Consider the following 20,627-nt stretch of genomic DNA (forward strand, 5'->3'; position numbering starts at 1 on the left):
CTGAGATCATGGGGGACTCCACCTTCCTGCCCCCTTCCCTGAAATTCCTCTTGCCGCCACTTTGGAAAGAATGGGGGATGCCTGGCCCAGTTCCTGGTGGGCAGCTGGGTGTTTTGAAAGGCTCCTGGGACCTGAACTGGAGGCTGTCTAGGACAAAGCCCCCTTGTCACCTCTGTGAGCCTGTGTCTGCTTTTAGAAGGTCTGAGGGAAGGGGAGACCTGGGCCATCTTACTCACTCCTGCCAGTAGCCTGCAGCTCTGAGCAGGGGAGCCTTAGCCAGCCGGGCTAGAGAAAGAGGGGAGGGGAGACCAGCAGTGGTTTGGCACAGGGTGTACTGCTGAGTGTACCCCAGCAGGGGGCACCCTACCTGGGCCGAGATCTGGGAAGATAATCACCCAGGCACCGTGGGAATACAGCCCTGGGAGGTGGGCTCTGACTCTCTTGGTTCAGACACATGGAAGGTGGAGAGAAGGAAAGGGCTCCAGAGACAGAAGGGAAAAGAAAACCAGGGAGAAGAGTGTGTTGGGTGGAGGCGATACGCTCTTGACTCTCCTTTGCCCCTTGGCTGTTTCTGTGGTTTTCAGATTAACCAGGTAAGTCATCTTATCCTTAAGCCTCAGAGGGCTGTACTCTGGAATGGCATCACTAGTTTCTTCTTTGGGCTCATAGGCATCTGAAGCAATAGCATTTCTCAGATTCATTCCTCCGACAGATCTATCACCAGTCCCTGTGCTGATGGAGCGTCCAGTGGTGTGAAGTCAAACTCCTGTGCATCCTCCAAGGCTCAGTTCCAATGGGCCTGCTCTGATTTCCCAGGAGGAAGTGACTGCCAGGCCTCTTGTCTCAGAAGATTTTTACCACTTGTTTGTTACACCACTCCCCATCTGCCTGACCCTAAACTCTTCCCAAAGAGAGTCTGGGCTCTGTCAGCTCTTACCCACAATGTTTCATATGTTTGTGCTGGTTTGTGATTAGAAATTCCACTCTGCCCTGGCTGGGTTGAGTAGCTGGGGCTTGCAAACCTCCCAGCTTAGCTCTTTCACAGCCTGGAATGAGCTGTGTGCATGTGGGAGCCTTTTTTTTTTTTTTTTCCAGCTGTAGGAATGTGGCTGATCATCTAGTGATAGAGAAAGTGACAAGGCAGACCTCTAAAAAACTTCACAATATAGAGAACAGGCAACATGTGGGAGTCTTTTATTTTTATTTTTTAATTTAATTTTTATTTTGGGAATATAGTTGATTTACAAAGTTGTGTTAGTTTCAGGTGTATGGCAAAGTGATTCAGCTATACATATATCCATTCTTTTTCAGATTTTTTCCATTATAGGTTATTACAGAATATTGAGTAGAGTTCTGTGTACTATACAGTAAGCCCTTGTTGATTATCTATTTTGTATATAGTAATGTATATATGTTAATCCCAAACTCCTAATTTATCGTGTGGGAGTCTTTTAAATCAAGTGTTTGTAACTGTTGGTGACAGGAGGGTAGCAAAACAGACTGGTGTGTCCACTTTGCTTCTTAGATTTGTTTTCCAAAGGCCATGTTTCCCACCCTGGGCCTAGCTGGAGGGGCAGCTTGGGAAAGACTTCCACAAGTCTCTCCCCAGATCTGCCTGGACAGCCACAGAAAAGCTTGAGGGAGGTGGAGAGCACTGTTATTAGAGAGGTCATAATAAAGGTGATGTAAGTAAAGAAGGAATAAATCATGCTTTTGGGCAGGAAGACCTGATAGAGATGTCGATTCTCCCCGAAGGGATCTATAGATTCAATGCGGTTCTAGTTAAACCTTAGCAGGTTTTTTTCATGGAACTTGATACGATGATTCTAAAATATCTACACAAGAGTCAAGCTCTAAGAATATCCAGGACACTTCCGAAGAAGACAGGAAGGAGGGTTGTGGCCTAGCAGATGCCATGGTGTGTTATAAAACTGTAGTCACTACACTAGGGAGGTTCGTTTTGGGACCGAGTGACCGATGGGAGTCAGTGTGTGACGGCAGTCATAGCACCTCAGCGAGGACAGGAGGACTGGTTACTATGTGGTGCTTCTTACGTTCCAAACAAAAGCAGACTGTCAGAGGATGTCATGGACCAGGTGTTGCAGTTAACCAAGTTCTCTGCATTGATGTCCCGTTTTTTAAAAAGAAAGAAGTCCAGGGTCAGGGCAGAGTTGACAGCAGAGTATCAGTGACAAAAACCAGAGGCTGGCTTTTTTGCTGGCAGCAGGAGGCAGTCTCTGCTGTTTCCTCCAGGGCTGGCTTTCCTTTGGGGTTGGGAGGAACTCCTTTCCTCAAGCACAGGCTGCCTGGACTTAGTGCTGGGGTCCAGGGCCCCAGAGCTTAGAATACTGCCCTGTAGTCCTAGAGGTGGGTCTGGCACCTTCCCAGGAGACAGAATAGGCCCTATATCAGTTTGGGTTGGGGGCGCTGGATCTGGTGTGTCCTGCTTTCCTTAGGGGCAAGAGGGATGGAATAATAGGAACTGAGCTTTCTTGGGGAAAGTGGGAAAAGAGGTTGCTTTCTCCTGAATGAAGTCAGTGGGTATGAATTGAACTTCCTCTAGCTAGTGGCAGGATGGTTAGGGCATGTGACTCTTTAATAAGGGTGGTCTGTACTATCAGAAAGGAGCAAGGTGAGAATGGTAAGGGGCAGCGTCCAGTGAGAGCTGCTCTGGAGCTGTGCTGTCCAGTACGGTGGCCACCAGCTACACGTGATCACATCTAAACTACTTTAAATGAAGTAAAATTAAAAATTCAGCTCCCCAAGCACACAAGCCACATGTCAAGCGCTTACTAGCCACACATGGCTAGTGGCTACCATATTGGACGTTACTGTCATCACAGAACATTCTCTTGGGAGCACTGCTCTGCTACTGGAACCTTTGTAGTTTGCAGAGACATTTCAGACCAGTTATCTCCCAGATCTAAGTGAAAGGCCCATCTGGTAGCCTTAGTGGCAGGCCAGACAGGGTTTGCCCACACATCCTGGCTCTGCCTCTCGTAAGTTCTATGACACTTAGCCTCACTGAGACTGGTCTGTAACATGTGATTGGCTGTTTCTTAGATGTGCAAGGATGTGTGATGGTCAAGGGAGATCATGCTGGTATAGCACTTTGCAGGATGCTGGCACAGCATAATCACTCTGTACATGGCAGCAGGCTTTACTATTTTACAGGTGAAAGGTGAGGGTCAAAGAGGCGAAGTGACATGGCCAAGGGCACCGAACTAATAAATGAAGGTCCAGAATGCCAACTCCCATCTCTTATCCTGCCTCTACTGCTCCTTCCAGCCCTAATCTGTGCATGAGAGAAGCTGATACAGTGTGCTGAGGAGGAGGAGGTGGCTGTCTGCAGGGTGGGCTCGGCCTAGGGCCAGGCAGGATCGTCCTGGGGCAGAAGAGCTGATGGATGTGAAGTCCGGGGTTTCTTGGCTGGATGCAGGGGACCTACTAGCCCCATCTTATTCAAAATCTCTCTCAGGGCTTCCCTGGTGGCACAGTGGTTGAGAGTCCGCCTGCCGATGCAGGGGACACGGGTTCGTGCCCCGGTCCGGGAAGATTCCACATGCCGCGGAGCGGCTGGGCCCGTGAGCCATGGCCGCTGAGCCTGCGCATCCAGAGCCTGTGCTCTGCGACGGGAGAGGCCACAACAGTGAGAGGCCCGTGTACTGCAAAAAAAAAAAGAAAAAAGAAAATCTCTCTCAGGCCTTGGATTTTAGCTACTCCCCACATCCTTTCAAGCTCAAAACTCAGAAAAGTGCTTTGTTGGGGCCACACAGAACCCTGGAGCCTTGAGTGATCCATGAGATGGTTTCAGAGTGAAGCAGTTCTTGAGGCCTTCCAGGAAACACTGGCTCCTTCAGGAAGCCTGCCTTGATTTTCTGATGTTTCCTTTCTCCCCCTCAGTTTTGTTCAAATTCCCAGAGCCTTCCCCATGGGAGGGATTGCAGCATGCTTCCTGTAGACCTGAGGTTCTTCCTCTTTTTTCGTGACAGGAACATTTCAGTTAAAGGCTAATGAAAGTAAAGATTGACTTTTTTCTCCATCCCCAGTTCAAAGACCCCTGAATTCCATCCATCAGGCCATAGAGATCATTTCTAGCCTCTTAATCTCCCCTCCTCCAGACTTAGCCCATTGTCTAGTCTTGGGATCCCTTGGGACCCCCAGGGTCTGGAACACAGTAGGTGCCTGGCATGTGCCTTTGTGGGTAAAAATAGGCCTTGCAGGTCCCCTCGAAGTCAGACCTGCCCCAGCTGGGGGAAAGCCAGCTGGGACCAGATGCTTCCTGAAGGAGGGGACGACACAGGTGCTGGAATGCCTCACACGGCCTCCTGCTTCCCAGCAGCTGCGTGAAGCTGGGCCTCAGCCTGCAGAGGAAGAAGCCGGTTCCAGGCTGCAGGGCTCAGAGGGGACCTTTGGGCCTGGTTCACAATGGACGACAGGGCTCCCATGCAGCCTGTTGAAGATGCCATGTGGCTTGCAAAGTCTGGGGCTCTGGTCCTGGCCCGCGGGCTACCAGCAGCATGTTCTTTGCCTCTTTGGCCCCAAATGGGCATGGCTGTGTGCCCCTCATCCCCAGCCATGTTTAGTTGAAGCTGTCCTGCTTGACAAATGGGCCATTTACTTTCTGCGCTGGAGCTGGAGTGGCCGGCCCCGAAGAGAGACTATAATTAGCAGAGAAGAGTGGATGGGATTGCACGCTCGCATCAGCAGTTAATTTTATACTCACATGGAAACATAAACTGATGTCCTCGGAGATGTAAATGTCATTTGGAAATCTTGAAGTGCCTGGGAGGGCTATGCTGGCCTCTCCCCATGCCTACTGCCCGTGGAACCCTTGAATGAGGAGCCCAGATCAGCATGTGCTGTGTGCGAAGCCGCCTTGGGGACTGCCTGCTGGCCGCTGGGAGGGCTGGACCAGGAGACACGAACCTGTGGTAGCTCAGTACACAGTGGTGCGGGAGTCCAAAGGTGTGGGTCTGCGTTTGCCACAGTAGCTTTCCTATGGCTTTAGTGGTCTGGAAATGTTGCAAGGCTGACTAGCAAGGAAAATGTGATCTTTTGTAACAGGAGGGAGATCAGACCAAAGGAAGTTCTGTTTCCTCCCGGCAAGGCTGTTCTGGAGTGTCCCGGGAGCTTATAAAAATAGAAGAAGCCACTGACTGCCTTTACAAAGAGGGCTGGGGTCAATTCTGCTCAGAATGGAGGCCAATGACAGCTTTGGTGTTTTGGAGATGGTTTATGGTACTTTAATCCAAAAGCATAGCCTCAAGCGGGAAGGAGGGAGGGGGACAGGCTAGGGCACTGGGAAGATGTCAGGGCCTGTGTCCATCCTGCCCAAGAAGAGCTTTTTTTTTTTTTTTTTTTTTTTTACAACAGGAAACATAGAACTCTCAAAAGTATATGGAATCAATCCTGAAAATATTAAGATGTTATCTTGTTGGTTCAGTGACAACCTGAGAATCGTACTTTCCACCAAGATAGAGGGTAAAGCCCCACCTCTGTTGCCCCCATGGCCTTGCATATTGGCTGCACTCCTGCCTGGGCTCTGAAGATGTCACCTCTTTGTGGGGTTCTTCTTTAACCGTCATCCCCAGCTCCGGAGTGGAAGGATCTCTGGGCTCTGTTTCTGGTTCAGGGTTAGGGTTGAGTGAGTGATTTCTTGTAATTGCACTAATTCGGAAGGGGAGGATTTGGCTCTCTAAAGCTGCTTGCCCTTGTTCTCAGAGGACCCGCAGGGCTTAGGCCAGCCTTGAACAATGATTTCATCATGTTCTGGGTTTTGGAGCATGAACTGACCAAATAACTCTGGTTAATCTTTCTCTATCAAAGGTAGATTTTATTTCCTGTGGTCCCCATTTTCCTATAGAGGGCTGTGTGTGTGTGTGTGTGTGTGTGTGCGCGTGCGCGTGTGTGTATCCTGTCTTATAAATTTAAAAATTTACCCAACTGGGTAATTTGGATGACATCATTTCACTCACGGTTTTCCTGATATGGCCAACTTGTTAATAAGTGGCTCACGGCCAAGTTTGTCAGTGCCTTTCGCACCTATTGGCCCATGTGTGTTGGGAAGGCATTCCTTTTAGACCAGGGGAGTGGGTCTCAGTAGTCCCAGATTATCCTTTCAAACGAGGGGAATGGCACTTAGCTGTGAAATACAGCAGAACCCTGGACCCGAGGGAGATGGCTTCCCAGTAATCCTCTGTCACCCAGTGTTTCTAAGTAAGGTTGGTCTGTTTGACTTTTGGCATCCCCGCCACTTGTCAAAGCTTAGGAGAAGCAGGCACTTCCCTTTACCCAGGACAGTCTTGGTGCTCTTTAGAAGGCAATCAAGGGGATCTACTTTGAGGGCACATTGTAGCCAATTTAAGGCGGGGGTAGACCAGGAGTAACTCGAGTTCCGGATGTTGACTCTAGGGCAGCTGTGCTCATGGCACATCTGGCCCACATCTTGTCTGTATTATCCCTCATTTCCTTTACTCAGACCTTTGCTGACAGCACCATGGCTTCCAGCTCCTCTCCCACACTGCCTTCTGCTCTCTGAAGTCCAGTGTATCTGCTCTTGGGAATGTGTGGCCTGGAAAGTCAGAATCCTTGGACGGGAAGGAAGCTGGGTAGACAGCGGCAGACTCAAACCCAAGGGGGTCTATTGGGAAGCCTGGCTTGCATCCCTTCGACAGACATTGATTGTTAATGCCTGTTGTACTTCCTAAATGTCAGGACTGTTCTGGGTGCTGACGATGCCCGAAATGGTCAAAAATCCCTCCTAGCATGGAGCTTATGTTCTTGTGGGGAAAACAAACAATTAAAAAATAGAACAAAAAATGTAGTATGTTAAATACTTGCAATTACAAAGGAAAAACATAAAACAGGAAAATGGGATCAGGAGTTTCAAGGAGAGGGATTTTCTACATTTAAACAAGATGACCCCAAAGGCCTCACTGAGCAGGACAAGTTGAGCAAAGACGGGAAGGAGGTGACGGAGGGAGCCATAGAGCCGTATGGAGATCAGGAGGAAGAGCATTCCAGGCAGTGGGAACAGCCTGTGCAAAGGCCCTGGGGTGGCACACTTCGTGTGTTTGACCAGAGGTGAGGAGCCCCATGCAGTTAAAGCAGAGTGAGGAAGTGGGGGGAGTGAGAAGTGAGCTCAGACAGGCTGTGTAGGCTGTGATTAGGGTTGTGGCTTTTACTCTTGGCACACAGAGTACCAGCCTGCCCTGATTAGGTTTCGCCTGTCACTTTGTTGTGGAGAACGGGCTGAAGGGGGCCAGTTAGAACACTATTGCCGATCCCAGTGCAATGTGGCAGTGCAGCCACAGACTCATCTGAGGGTTCGGGGTGATGTCAGCTGATAAGTCTCCCTAAAGATTTAGTATGAGAGCTTTCAGGCTGAGAGCAAAAAAGGGGTCCCCCAAGGGCTTTTTTTTGCCTGTTTTCTGATGGGTTGTTACAGTGGTCACCTTTCCACCGTTAGGAAAGTTGATGATGAAGAATTCAATGGAAAAGCCCTGCTGCTCCAACTTTCGGCCTTCCTGATAGTGTTTCTGAAGATAAATTCCATGTTTATGGTGCTGAGTGAAATGCCCATCTCCCTGAGCAGTTCTGAAATTTCCCTTGGTGACCTGCCTGTGTAATACGCATCCCAGGGGCCCCAGGCTTTCAGACTTAGTGTTTCCAGTTTCCTTATCTCACAAAAGCCTTGCAGAAACCTGTGGGGTGAGCAGGGCAGAAATGATAAACTTTAGCCACTTTTCAGATGAGAACACAGACTCATGTGGTCCAATGCCTATTCAACGCCCAGAGTTAGCAAGCGGCACAGCTGGGACTTGAACCCAGGTTCTCTGACCCTCTAGCCAGTGGATTTTCCCTGACTCACCAGTACCTTCTTCTAAAGCAGCATTTCCAAATAGGGTCTGTATTAGTTTGCTAGGGCTGCCATAACAAAGTGCCACAGACTGGGTGGCTTAAACAACAGAGGTTTGTTGTCTTGCAGTTCTGGAGGCCAGAAGTCCAAGATGAAGGTGTGGGCAGAGTTGGTTTTCTCTGAGGCCTCTCGCTTTGGGTTTGTAGATGGCTGTCTTCTCCCTGTGTCTTCACATGGTCTTCTCTCTGTGTGTGTCTGTATCCTAATCTCCTCTTCTTCTAAGGACAACATGTGTATTGGATTAAGGCCTAGTCATAAGACCTCATTTTAAGTTAATTACCTCTTTAAAGCCTCAATCTCCAAGTACAGTCCCATTCTGAGGTCCTGGGGGTTAGGGCTTCAGCATGTGAATTTGGGGGGACACAGTTGAGCCCATAACAGGTTCCCTCACATCCAGTCACCTGAGGTGAGCCCCTCTAACAGCAGACACCACAGCCCTCAGACGAGCCCTTTGTAGGAAAATCACGTGACTGCCAGTCCTTCTCCTCTCTCACTCCTTGCTTTCTTGCTGCAGCTGATCGGGGGCCTGGTCCTGTCAGTGGGGATCTATGCAGAGGTCGAGAGGCAGAAATACAAAACCCTGGAAAGTGCCTTTCTGGCCCCGGCCATCATCCTCATCCTCCTGGGGGTTGTCATGTTCATCGTGTCCTTCATTGGCGTGCTGGCTTCCCTTCGCGACAACCTGTGCCTTCTCCAAGCGGTGAGTCCGCCCCACGCACCCCTCAGCCACTGGTGGTGGTGGGGTCCTTGGCGTCCCCAGGAGAGCTGGGGAGAGCACCCCTGGGCCCTTGGGCATCCCAGTTATTCAGCCCTTGCCTCAAACCAGCTCTTTTAGAGGGTTTCCTGGGTCAGCCTGTCTGTGCACGTTGGCCCAAGAGTGCCCAGCCTCCTCCACTTCTGCGTAGAAAGGCTGATTTGAATACTGTTCTTCTTACTTAAACTCTGTGTTGGTCTGGACTGTCGGTTGGAGGTGGGACAAAGTACACTCAAATGAGAGCAAGCAAAACCAAGAAAAGTTGTTGGTGGTGAGTCAGTAGCTCATGTAACCAGCAAGCCCATACTGGGTCCGGGGGTATAGATGGTGCCCTCAGGCTCTCTCTCTTGCCACCTCCCAGCTGGATGCCCGATGCTGTTCTCAGGCTCTCTTTGCAGTGGTGGCCAGCAGCCTCAGGCCAACAGTCCTTATGGTTCTTGATTCCGGGGAATCTTTCCTGGTAACTCTGGCCAAGGTCCTAGGACTCTGATGGGCCTGCTTGGCCAAGTGCCTGCCCTGGGGTCAGGGGAGGTCAACCCCCCTACCCCTCTTACTGGCAGGAGATGGATGGCTTCCCAAAGTGGGGGGTGCCGGGTAGAAGGATCTGTTTTCTCTGCATCCACGTGTGTGTTTGACCTCATTGTCCACCTCACACGGGAAGCCCCTAAAAGCCCCTATGAGGATAGTCTCGGTGCTGCCTGAGCCTGGAAGTTAATTGACATCAGTTTGGACAATGCCTGTTTCTGTGATAAAGGGGGGTGTATCCTCTCAGCCTCAGGCATCCCCTCACCCACCCTGGGGGTCTGGGAAGCCACTGTGCAGAGCCTCTGCAGGCAGAGCTGGAAATGCGGTGCAGCCTGCTCATCAAGCCAGGCCTGTCCCCTCTGGGTCAGCCAGAGCGAGGACCAGCTCTGCTTGTGGTGGGGGGTGGGTAGAGGGGATTGTGTTTCTCCACCTAGACCCTGCTGAGGACCCCTGGGACAAACCTTGATAACAGTCTGGCTGGGACAGCTGAGTCACTTTTCCTGACCACTAGCTCCAGCGACAGGCTTTCCCGGGAATGTGTGTCCACATCCTGTGTCCTCACAGGAGGAAGGGGCGAAAGGCCCAGGAGCCGCTAAGAGCTCCGACAGAGATGATTCTCTTCATTGCGCCTGACCTCGGAGCAGATGGCACCTCCCCTTCCCCTCTAGGTGAATCTCTGAATTTTGTTTTCCAGTTTATGTACATCCTTGGGATTTGCCTCATAATCGAGCTCATTGGTGGCGTGGTGGCCTTGATCTTCCGGAACCAGGTGGGCCTCTGGCGCATTTATCAGCCATGTGTATGCTAGTCACCCACTGTGTGTGTGCCCAGGGCTGCAAACTGGGGGTGCAACAGAGAGCTGGTCAGGTAATCCCTCGTGGAACATCCACTGGGCTGGGGCGGTGGGCACTGAACAGGTAAACCGGAGAACAAGAAAACAAAACAGGCTGATAGCAGAGTGCCTGGGGTGGAGGTGGGGAGGATGCTGCTGAAAAGGAGCCAACCGGCTAAGGCTGAGAGGGAACAGAGGTCCAGGTGGAGGGAGCCACTGAGGCAGAAGGGAGCTTGGCAGTTTTGTGCACAGTGTGGAGGCCGCTTGGCTGAAACAGGTGAGTGATGGGGAGGGGGTAGAAGGTGAAGATCTAGGGCAGATCAGGTGGGGCCTTGGGTTTTTGTTTTAAAGGCAGTAGGAAGCCTTTGGAGAATTTTATGCTGGGAAGTGATGTGATCTGATTCACATTTTACTTGCTGCTGAATGGAGAGTGGACAGTAGGGAGACCAGCTGGGTGGACCTTAACCACAGGCATGTCTACACCCTTGGAATCCAGGGGTCTTCTTCCTGTTTTATGATGGAAGGGGAGATTCCCATCATATTGATGGAGTCATTGAGGCACAGAGAGGTTAAGAAGCCCTCCTGAGAGCGCACAGGAAGATGGAGGCAGCTCAGGGATGCTTTCCAATCTTTTTTTCAGTTCTTTTTTCTCCCCTGCCCTAGCTTTATGGGGAATAATTGACAAATAAAATTGTGATATATTTAAACTGTACAGTGTGATGATTTGAGATATGTATACATTGTGAAAGGATTACCACAATCAAGTTAATTAATACATCCATCACCTCAAATAGTTAACTTTTTTTTTTTTTTTGGTGAGAATACTTAAGATCTGTTCCCTTAGCAAATTTCAAATGTATAATACAGTATTATTAACTATAGTCAGCATGCTGTACATTAGATCCTCAGAGCGTATTCATCTTATAACTGGAAGTTTGTACCATTGACCAACATCTCCGTATTTTGCCCACCTCCTATCCTCTGGCAACCACTTTCTACTCACTGGTTCTATGAGTTTGACTTTTTTTTTTTAGACTCCACATATAAGCGACTCCATATAGTGTTTTTCTTTCTCTGTCTGACTTATTTCACCTAGTATAACACCCTCGAGGTTCACCCATGTTGTTACAAGTGGCAGGTTTTCCTTCTTTTTTATGGCTGAATAATATTCCATTATATATACATTATATATATATATATATATATACACACACACACAATGGAGAATATATGTATATATATCTATATATATGCATATCTGTATCTCTCTCTATATATGTATATATCTCACATCTTTATCCATTCATCTGGCAACAGACACTTAGGTTGTTTCCATATCTTGGCAATTGTGAATCATGCTGCAATGAACATGAGAGTTCTTTTCCTGGCACATAACTCTTTGAGATAGTAATTTCATTCCCTTTGGATATATACCCGCAAGTGGGATTGTACCACATATGGTAGTTCTATTTTTAATTTTTTGAGGAATCATCATACTGTTTTCCATAATGATTGTACCAATTTACACTCCCATCAACAGTGTACAAAGGTTCCCTTTTCTCCTCACCAACATTTGTCTCTCGTTTTTTGATAATAGACATTCCAACAGGAGTGAGATAATAATCTCATTGTGGTTTCAGTTTGCATTTCCCTGATGTTTAGTGATGTTGAGCATCTTTCCTTATACCTGTTGGCCATTTGTATGTCTTCTCTGGAAAAATATCTATTCAGGTTCTCTGCCTGTTTTTTACTCAGATTACAGTTGACCCTTGAACAACATGGGTTTGAAATGTGTATGTCTACTTATACACAGATTTTTTTCAATAAATATAGTACCTGTATTTCATTTTACAGATCTTTAAATAACTAAGTGTGAGGAAAAGTTTATGTTCGGGTTAGAGATCACAATCTCTAACCCAAACATAAACATAAACAGGGTTTGAGTCCTGATTCTATTTAAGCTGTTTTAGCTTCCTGCCCTTGGGTGCGTTATTTATAATTTCCTTTGTTTTTGAGGCAGAAATAGCAGTATGCAGATTTTCACCTGTGTTGGGTGTTGGCATCCCTAATCCCTACAGTGTTCAAGGGTCAACTGTATTTGATTTTTTTGCTATTCAGTTATAAGGGTTCCTTGTATATTTTGGATATTAACCTCTTATCAGATATATGGTTAACAAATATTTTCATAGTTTGCCTTTTTACTTTTTTGATTATTTTGCCGTACAGAAACTTTTTTGTTTGATGTAATCCCACTTATTTATTTTTGCTATAGGCGACATTGCCTATATGTTTGATGTCAGATCCAAAAAATCACTGCTAAGACCAGTATCAAGGAGGTTTTCCCTATATTTTCTTCTAGGAGTTAGTTCTACAATTTCAGGTCTTATATTTAAGTCTTTCATTTGTTTTGAGTTGATTTTTGTCTATGGTATAAGATAAGGGTCTAATTTCATTCTTTAGCATGTGGATTTCCAGTTTTCTCAACACCATTTATTAAAGAGATTGTCCTTTCCCTGTTGTATATTCTTGGCATCTTTCCTGGAAATTAGTTGACCATATATGTGTGGGTTTATTTCCAGGCTCTCTATTCTGTTCCATTGACCTATGTGTCTATTTTTATGTCAACACCATACTGTTTTGGTAACTATAGCTTTGCAATATTAAAATCATGAAGAGTGATGCCTCCAGCTTTGTTCTTCTTGCTCAAGATTGCTTTGGCTATTGAGGTTTGTTGTGGTTCCATATGAATTTGAGGATTTTTTTTCTATTTCTGTGAAAGATGCCATCTGAATTTTGATAGGGGATTGCATTGAATCTGTAGATTGCCTTGTCCCATTGGTTGTCTTCCCAATCTAGTTTTGCTACCTGTTCCTCCTTTTTTCTCTTTTCTACTTTTCAGACCATCTGCTCTGGGCTGGCAGTTCCAGGGTATTGGTTCATTTTTCAGCAGACTTGAGGGGAGAGAGATGTTTATTCCATTTGCGAATGGGGATGGATTTTTGTGCAGCCAGCAGGGCTTCTGGCCAGCCCGCAGCTTTCCAGAGTTATGAGTGCTTTACTGACGGGAGCCCAGGTCCAGGCCAGGGTTAGCAGCCTCATTGGTTTAGTAAACAATCCCCTAAGTGAACAGCAGTTCTGGTTTCCCAGGTGCTTTCACAAAGGCAGCTGACTTATTTTCCAGTGCCGGGTAGGTCAACAGGGGCTGTGACACCACTCCTTTCCAGGGAGAGAACTGAGCTAAGACGAAACCTCCAGGGACCCTTAGTCCTTACAGCTGAGGATGCCGTGGGCCTGAGGTCAGGGGTGAGAGTTTCCATTATCCCCAAACCCTGAGGGCACCACGGGGTGAAGTGTGTTCCTTCCCCTTGGATGGGTTGTCCCCTTCCTGGGGCCCTGTCAGGGGAAGATCTCAGTGTACAACCCAGGAAGGACCTTCACCTTCAGGGCTCTCAGCTCTTTGGAGGCTCATGATGGGCTGTGCTGTCATATGCCCATGATACATAATTCAAAAAATTTAAAAATGAGCTACAAAAGTAAGTGCAGTAAGATCTCCACAATGAAGGAAAAATCTGGAAGGAAATAGAAATATTAACATATTAATTCACATCTCCTCTGAGGGATGGGACTCTTTTTTTCCCTAGCTCCCAAATTTTCTTTTTCTTTTTTTATAATCAAGGGGGAAAATACCATATAAAGAAAAATGATGTCCCTGCCAACTGTAATGCCATGCGATTTTGTAAAACAAGAAATGGGCCAATGGCGAGGATAGGGAAGGAGCAGTCTGGCTGTTGATGGTGGCAGAAAGGGGCAGCGTACGATGGAGGAAGAGGTGAGGCACAGTCAAGGTCAGGTTCCAGGAGGAGGTGAGTTCCCAACTCCAGTTTTTCTTCACCAAGAGGAGAAGACAGATTTCTCTGAATCACAGTGTAACCAGTTCAGTCTCCAGCCCTGCAGGCTACCTCTTAACTCTAAGAATCCACTTGTGGTGACAAATGAGGACAAGTCATCAGGCTAATAACTTCACACAGGGTTCTCAGGAAGGTGCACAGACCATGGCCACTGCCAGGCAACGAAAGATAAAGGAAACAGGGTGGCCCAAAGCAGAAAGGCTCTCCCTCCCTCTTTGGTGAGCAGCCCTGACCTCCCTCCCCAAACCAGCTCAGCCTCTGAGCATTTTCCCAAGGCACGGACTCCAAAAGAGCCCTCTTTGTGCAAATCAGGCCTTCCATCTGGTTCCTTCCTTCCATCCCGAGTGTAAGGAAGAAACTCTCCATCAACCGCTGCCCCTGGATGAGGTTTCTGCTGCCAGGCACGACCCAGTAGTTGGACTGAATCAGCTTTTCTGCTTGTGCAGGGTCGAGTGGCCGTGCGTTGGAGAGCTGGGTGCAGAGCTGTTGGCCCCAAGGGCCCGGGCATTAGAAGCAGGAGAAGTGCAGCACCTTGAACCCAGTGGGGGGCAGAGAACCTGAATGACCTCCACAGCTGTCTGGGTCTCACCGCTCTTGACCTGCCATCACCCCAGCTTGTCCTGAGCCTCTCTGGAGGGTGTCGGGGGTTTTGGAGGTGGGCAGCTCTTGCCCGTGTGTTCCCAGCCAGGCAGGGCTGAGCAGGGGCACCCAGAGGGCACTGGGCTGTAGCTGGTACGTCTTTACCCATCCCCGACCTCCTTCCCTCTACCACCAGAACAGTCGGGAGCGACCAGTTTCCTGGCCTTGATCAGAGGGTGCTGTGGTCACACCCAGCACCAGGCCATGGAATGATGGGCAGCACCCAGCCTGTTTATCATGGCACTGCCACTAGCGGGCTCTGGGTGTGACCATGAGGTCAGGGCAGGGAGAAAGGAGACAGCATGGCCTGCTTGGCTGAGCACCTGAGCATGTATATATCCTTCCCACCCAGAAGAAAGTAGAGAAAGTTCTGCACTGTTATGGACAGATTCCCACAGCTGGTGCCTCCCACTGTGGGAGTGAGAGCTGGAGCCCCAAACACCTGGGAGACCAAAGCATAACCCTCCCCCACCATGGGGGTTAATCCTGTGACCTCCAGCCAGGTATTCCAGAGAACCTTGCAGAATTTGCACCTCTTCTTTCTCACTCCCTGGGTTCCTCTCAACCCTTGGTTGTCTGATGGGGCCCATCTCAGGGCTGGAGCAGAGGCTGGGGTCTGGAGGCAACGAGGATGAATCCCCACCTTCTGGGGGTACTGAGGGGAGCCCGGAGATGCTGGCTCAGCCCAGGCACTAAGGGAGGAAGGAAGTCCTAGGCTGAGCAGCCGCCTCTGCGTTATGAGAGCTGAGCTGCCGGCTATTGGGCCTCCCCAGCATGGGCCTCAGAAGTGGACATGAAGCGATGGAAGCCGGCTGGCAGCCTGCAGGAAACTAGGACAGCTCCGTCCCCAGAGGCCTGGTGAGAGGCTCCGGCTGCCAGCCCTTCCACTCCTGCCTTTCTGCTCCTTGGCCTCCCGTCCTGGGGGAGCTGCTGCCCCATGCCCCCCACCCCTCCAGTTCCTCATTTATTTAGGCTAAACAAAAAAAGGCTTTATTGATATTTAATTCACATGCCATACAATTCACTCATTTAAAGTGTACATTCAGATATGTGCAACCATCACCACTGTCGATTTTAGAACATTTTCATGACCTCCAGAAGAAATCTGACATCCCTTAGCTATTCTCCTCATTCATTTAAAAACTCTCCAAGTGCCTCTACTGAGAGCAGTGATGCAGAGGCTTCAGATATCTTTAAAACTAGATTAAAAGAAAGAACTAGAAAGGGCAGTTCTTTGTAGCTTGAGTCTGGTAGCTTGAACAATGTGCTCTGAAAATCCCATGGCCTTTGATGTTTGCTTACTCTTTGCTTAATTTAGCCCGGGCCACGTGCCTCTGAGGCCATGCCAGCCATTTGTGAAAGGTGGTTTTCTAGTCCTCATTGGAGCTGCCCCTGCTGTGTGACCTGGTTTAGAGCAGGGTGGGGCTGGCACTGTGTGCGTTTGGCCTCTGGATGCAGCAGAGGAAGCCAGAATTCTCTTTTCCCTTACACGCTCCCACAGGGCACGTCCTCTCAGCGGCTTCCCCAGTCCCTCAGGACGTTGTGGGATATAGCACCGTGCTTTACAGTTAATTAGAGTTAATTAATGACCTATACGACCTCCACCCCCACAGGAACCACCCAAACATTCTACACATCTCTGGCGCGGGCATGCATGCGCACACGCACACGCGTGGTGCCGAAGGCAGTGCACACGTGCAAGAACCAGCACAAACCAAAGAGCTCTGTGATGGGAACTGGGGGCAGCTGCCGCCCGTGGAGCCTGGGACCATCTGTTCTTCCTGTCCATCCCGAGAGGCCTCCAGCGGGGCCTCCCTTCCCCACAGGGTCCCGGTTCAGCTAACCAGATGGAAGGCCTGATTTGCACAAAGAGGGCTCTTTTGGAGTCCGTGCCTTGGGAAAATGCTCAGAGGCTGAGCTGGTTTGGGGAGGGAGGTCAGGGCTGCTCACCAAAGAGGGAGGGAGAGCCTTTCTGCTTTGGGCCACTGAGCGTTCCCTCTACCACCTGTCTTCCTCCCTGCCCTGGGCCTCCTGCCCGCATCCCACCCTGTTTCCTAACAGCATGTGACCCAGTGGGAGGGCTGAGGGGTGAGCCAGTGGGCTGGGGTAGGTGGACCAGGATGGTCCACAGTGCCTTGAGAGTGGAAGGAAGCCACCCCGCCTCCCATGAGTGTGGCCCTAGACATGTCCCTGACCTTGGACATCAGCCCCTGCACCTCAGTTCAGCCAAGGGCCCCTTACACCATGCCATTTTATGCAAGCTCATTCCCTTGCCCTACCCTGGGTGACAGACTGATCCTGCCTGGTGTCCTGTTTTCTTCGACACCCCCAACCATGCTCCAGCTGGCTGGCCTGTCCCTTCGTCACCCAGAGGAGCAGGTGCCCAAGGTCGGAAAGGCTGCAGGACCTGGGGGCCTCTGGGAAGGGTGGCCTGAGGCCAGGCAGCTTCCTGCTCTGCCCAGGTCGAGTGGCCAGCAAGCGGCTCTTCCCCTGAGCCCCTGCCCTGGGTGGGATCCAGTGCCAGACCTGGGCAGGGCTGAGGGCTGGTGACTGCAGAGCCTCTCACGTGGGAAGGGGGCTGGCTCTGTGCCTCCCGAGGCCTGCAGCTCCCAGGTCTGCTCCTGAGCGGCTGATTTTCATCAGCAGAGGGTTTTCCTTCTGGCCACAGAGATAGGTTTCCCTGAGCCAGTCTCCTTTGTCACCTTGGCTTTGAGCAGTGTCTGAATTTCAGGAAGGAGATGGCTGTCACATCCTTCATTCCTCTCTTTTTGATACTGGAGATGGTTTGGGGAGATGGCCCCAATCTGAACCTTGGGTTCTTATCTTGGCTTTTTTGTTTTCTGTTTACCATATTAGCTTTAATCAGTGATAACACATGATCTTTTATGAGTCTAAGATTGTTAATATTGTTTCTCATTTTACGGAGGAGTTACCTTGGATAACCTATCCCCACACAGAGTTTTTGTTTTTGTTTTTAATTTTTATTGGAGTATATAGTTGATTTACAATGTTGTGTTAGTTTCTGGTATAAAGCAAAGTAAATCAGTTATACATATACTTATCTTGGCTGCTTAAAGTGTATCAGGCCGGGAGTTTGACGCTTTGGTTCCAGCACCTCTCTGCAACTGATGAGCAGGGTGACCTTGGACACATCACATCACCTCTTTGGGCTGCAGGGTGTTTGTGAGGGGTCCCAGGCTAGGGCCCAGCTCTTGGACAAGACTTAGGGCCTTAATTTCTTCTGGCATTAGCCATTTTCCACTGATGACGTAATGGGTATGAAGTGATACCATAGGGTATGTGTCTCCTGGAAAAAGAAAGACCTATCATAATAACAGCAGGACTTACTATGTGCCTGGCATCCTGCTAAGCACTTTTGTAGATTTATTTTATTTGAATCTCCAACCCCTCCCAAGCAGAGGATTCTCCCCCACCCCCAGCCCCCATTCTGTAGAGGAAGAAATCCCGGAAGTTAAATGAAGTGCCTGAGGCCTGCGTGGCTGCAGGGAGTGTTCTTGACCATGAGGCTTGACAGCCCCTCCCAGCCTAGTCTTTGATCTTCAGAGCTCGAAGGTGTCTTAAACATAGGCCTGCAGGGTTGGTTCACAAGTGGGAAACTGAGGCCCAGAGAGGAGGAGTAGCTGTGATGGGGCCTGCAGTCCCAGGCTGGGGCCTGGAACCCAGGGCCCTGCTGTCCCCATGTACCCTGAGGGCGCCTCCCCCAGGAATCGTCGGGCTCCAGAGCTGAGAATGCACCCTTTGTGCCAGCACAATCTCTGATGAGACACGGGCCTCCCTGCTCTGAAAGCCCTGATTGTCGCTGCGAGTGTGGAGCTGGGCTGCCCACGCTCCCGCCCCATCCCTTCCTGCTGTGGGGCCTTTTGTGCTCCTGGATCCCAGTACAACAGCCGGGCTGTTGATCCAGAAGGCCTAGTGTGACTGGGAGAGGGCAGCCTGCCAGCGCCCTTCCCGGTGGGGATTGTCCCAGCCCGAGAGGGAGGTGGGCCCTGTCATCTCCCTGCAGTGACAGAGAGAGGCCCGGGGGAGAGTCAGGAGACCTGGTTTCCAGTCCTGGCCGGGCCCCTAACCAGAGTTGAGACCTGCTCGGTGATCTGGGGAGAATCAAGCTCCCTCTCTGGGCCTCCTTATCTGTAGAACAAGAGCTTGGATAGGAGAGAAGAGTGGAGAGGAGGCCTGGAGGGCAAAGGGAAGATTCCAGCACAGGCCTGTCTTTGGCAGTAGAAGCAGCACCAGGCCAGGAACCTGAGCAGCTGAGTCCCAGCCCTGGCCTGGATGGGTTGTTTGATCTGTAAAGGAATGGGATGCACCATTCCTGCATCCGATGGGCACTGGGGGCGTGGAAGGGGTGCTTTCTGCAGGTAGGGGCAGGGGCCACCTGAGCATGTGGGCACTCTGGTTTAATCCCGACTTTTGGGAAATCTCGGGACTCTGGGGATGTGTGCTCTTCTTCCTTTGTAATTTCTCTGTCTAAATAGACCATTGACTTTCTGAATGACAACATTCGAAGAGGAATCGTGAACTACTATGACGATCTGGACTTCAAAAACATCATGGACTTTGTTCAGAAGGAGGTGAGCCAGGCGCTTTGGGTCAGACATCTGCCTCCCATGCCCTTTGTCCCCTACTGGGGACGCTGCTCAAGAGGGTGGGGGTGAGGGTCACATGGCTTATCCGTTCCCAAAGCAGGTGGCTGGCCAAGTTGGGAGGCAAGGGTGGGCCATGGATGGCCACCAATGGTAGGGATGCCAGGGCCTGACCTTCTCAACCAGCTCTCTACCCGTGTGCTTCACCCACAGTATACTTGCCCTACCTGTTCCTCTCCAGGTACACGGACCCTCCCCTCCTGGAAAAATAAAAGAACAAGGTCAGGGGTAGCTACAAGCCACCTGGCAGTGCCTCAGGGTGCCCCTCTCCAGTGGGTAAAGATCCTCCTTCTTTGAGGTGGGAGTGACCTCCAAGCCACCCAGTTCAAAGTTCCCTCTGCCAAGACCCTTTAGTGACGGGGAGCTCACTGCCTTGCCAAGTCAAGGACAGCCCCGACGGGGAAAGAGCCCTTCCCTGATTCCATTTCCCCCTGCATGGGGGAACAGAACAAGACTTCTCCTTTTCCTCGATGACACTTCTTTGAATGTGATGATTGTCATTTGGGGATGTCATCCCTCTTCCCAAGGTCCACCCGAATCTGTGGGTGTAATAATAATAGCAGTTGCAGGGCAAGCTGCTGCCCTCGGGGGCTTCTACACATCAATCTCACTTAGTCCTGAGCCTCAGCTTCCTCATCTGCCTCAAGGGTCCCTTCCTCTTGGCGTCGTTGTGAGATGGCCTTGATGTATTTCAGAGGTGGTTAGAGCAGTGCCAGGCAAAGGATGAGACTTAAGTCAGCGTCAGCTGCGGCGATCATCATCCTCATGTCCTACTAGGTGAGGACAAGCAGAGTTTGAGGGCCGAGTGCCCGCTCAGCCCTGGCAGTGCTTCTTTGGACATGACCTTGGGGGCGTCAGCTGGCCTGATCTCCGTGCTAGTCCTCAGTGGGGACCAACATCTCAGCGCACCCAGGGCCACCCGTAGTGGCCACACCCTTGGCTCAGGCCTTCGATGTAGTCACAACAGGTGCAGCCTCTGGGAGGCCCTTCTTTGCCAGGGATGTGCCTGCCAGCTCTGGCCATCAAGTGGAGCAAAATGCTTTTATTGGAACCAACCTTCAGCTGGCTTGCAATTTTCATTTCTTCCAGGGTGGAATGGCGGGATGACTCATGCTCATTGGGCACCCTGCTTGGTGCTGAATGCCTCATGCGTGGCTTCCCTTTGTAATTCTCAGCTCAGCTGTGTAAAGCTGGCATTGCTCTTCCTGCTTTACAGTTGAGGGTCTGAGGCCCAGAGAGAATCATTGACTTGCCCAAAGTCACACAGCATGGAGTGGTGGTGTGAGGATTTGAACTCAGGCCTGTCTGATGGCAAAGCAAATGCCCTTTGCACTGTACCCCAGAGAGGCACTTCCAGATCCCTCAAACTGATCACCGAAAAGGC

The 20,627-nt window shown here is 50.1% G+C and overlaps 1 protein-coding gene across 1 annotated transcript in view; it reads left to right on the forward strand.

Annotated features, from left to right (window-relative positions):
• TSPAN15 (tetraspanin 15) overlaps positions 1 to 20,627 on the forward strand; it is a 50,190-nt gene that overhangs the window by 20,894 nt on the left and 8,669 nt on the right. The window contains exons 2-4 of the mRNA XM_082645232.1: positions 8,436 to 8,621; positions 9,895 to 9,969; positions 19,076 to 19,171. Of these exons, the coding sequence (XP_082501358.1) occupies positions 8,436 to 8,621; positions 9,895 to 9,969; positions 19,076 to 19,171 (357 nt within the window). The remainder of the gene's footprint in view (positions 1 to 8,435; positions 8,622 to 9,894; positions 9,970 to 19,075; positions 19,172 to 20,627) is intronic.

This window comes from Mesoplodon mirus (assembly GCF_964341445.2).
Source record: "Mesoplodon mirus genome assembly, chromosome: 2".
Lineage (NCBI taxonomy): Eukaryota > Metazoa > Chordata > Mammalia > Artiodactyla > Ziphiidae > Mesoplodon > Mesoplodon mirus.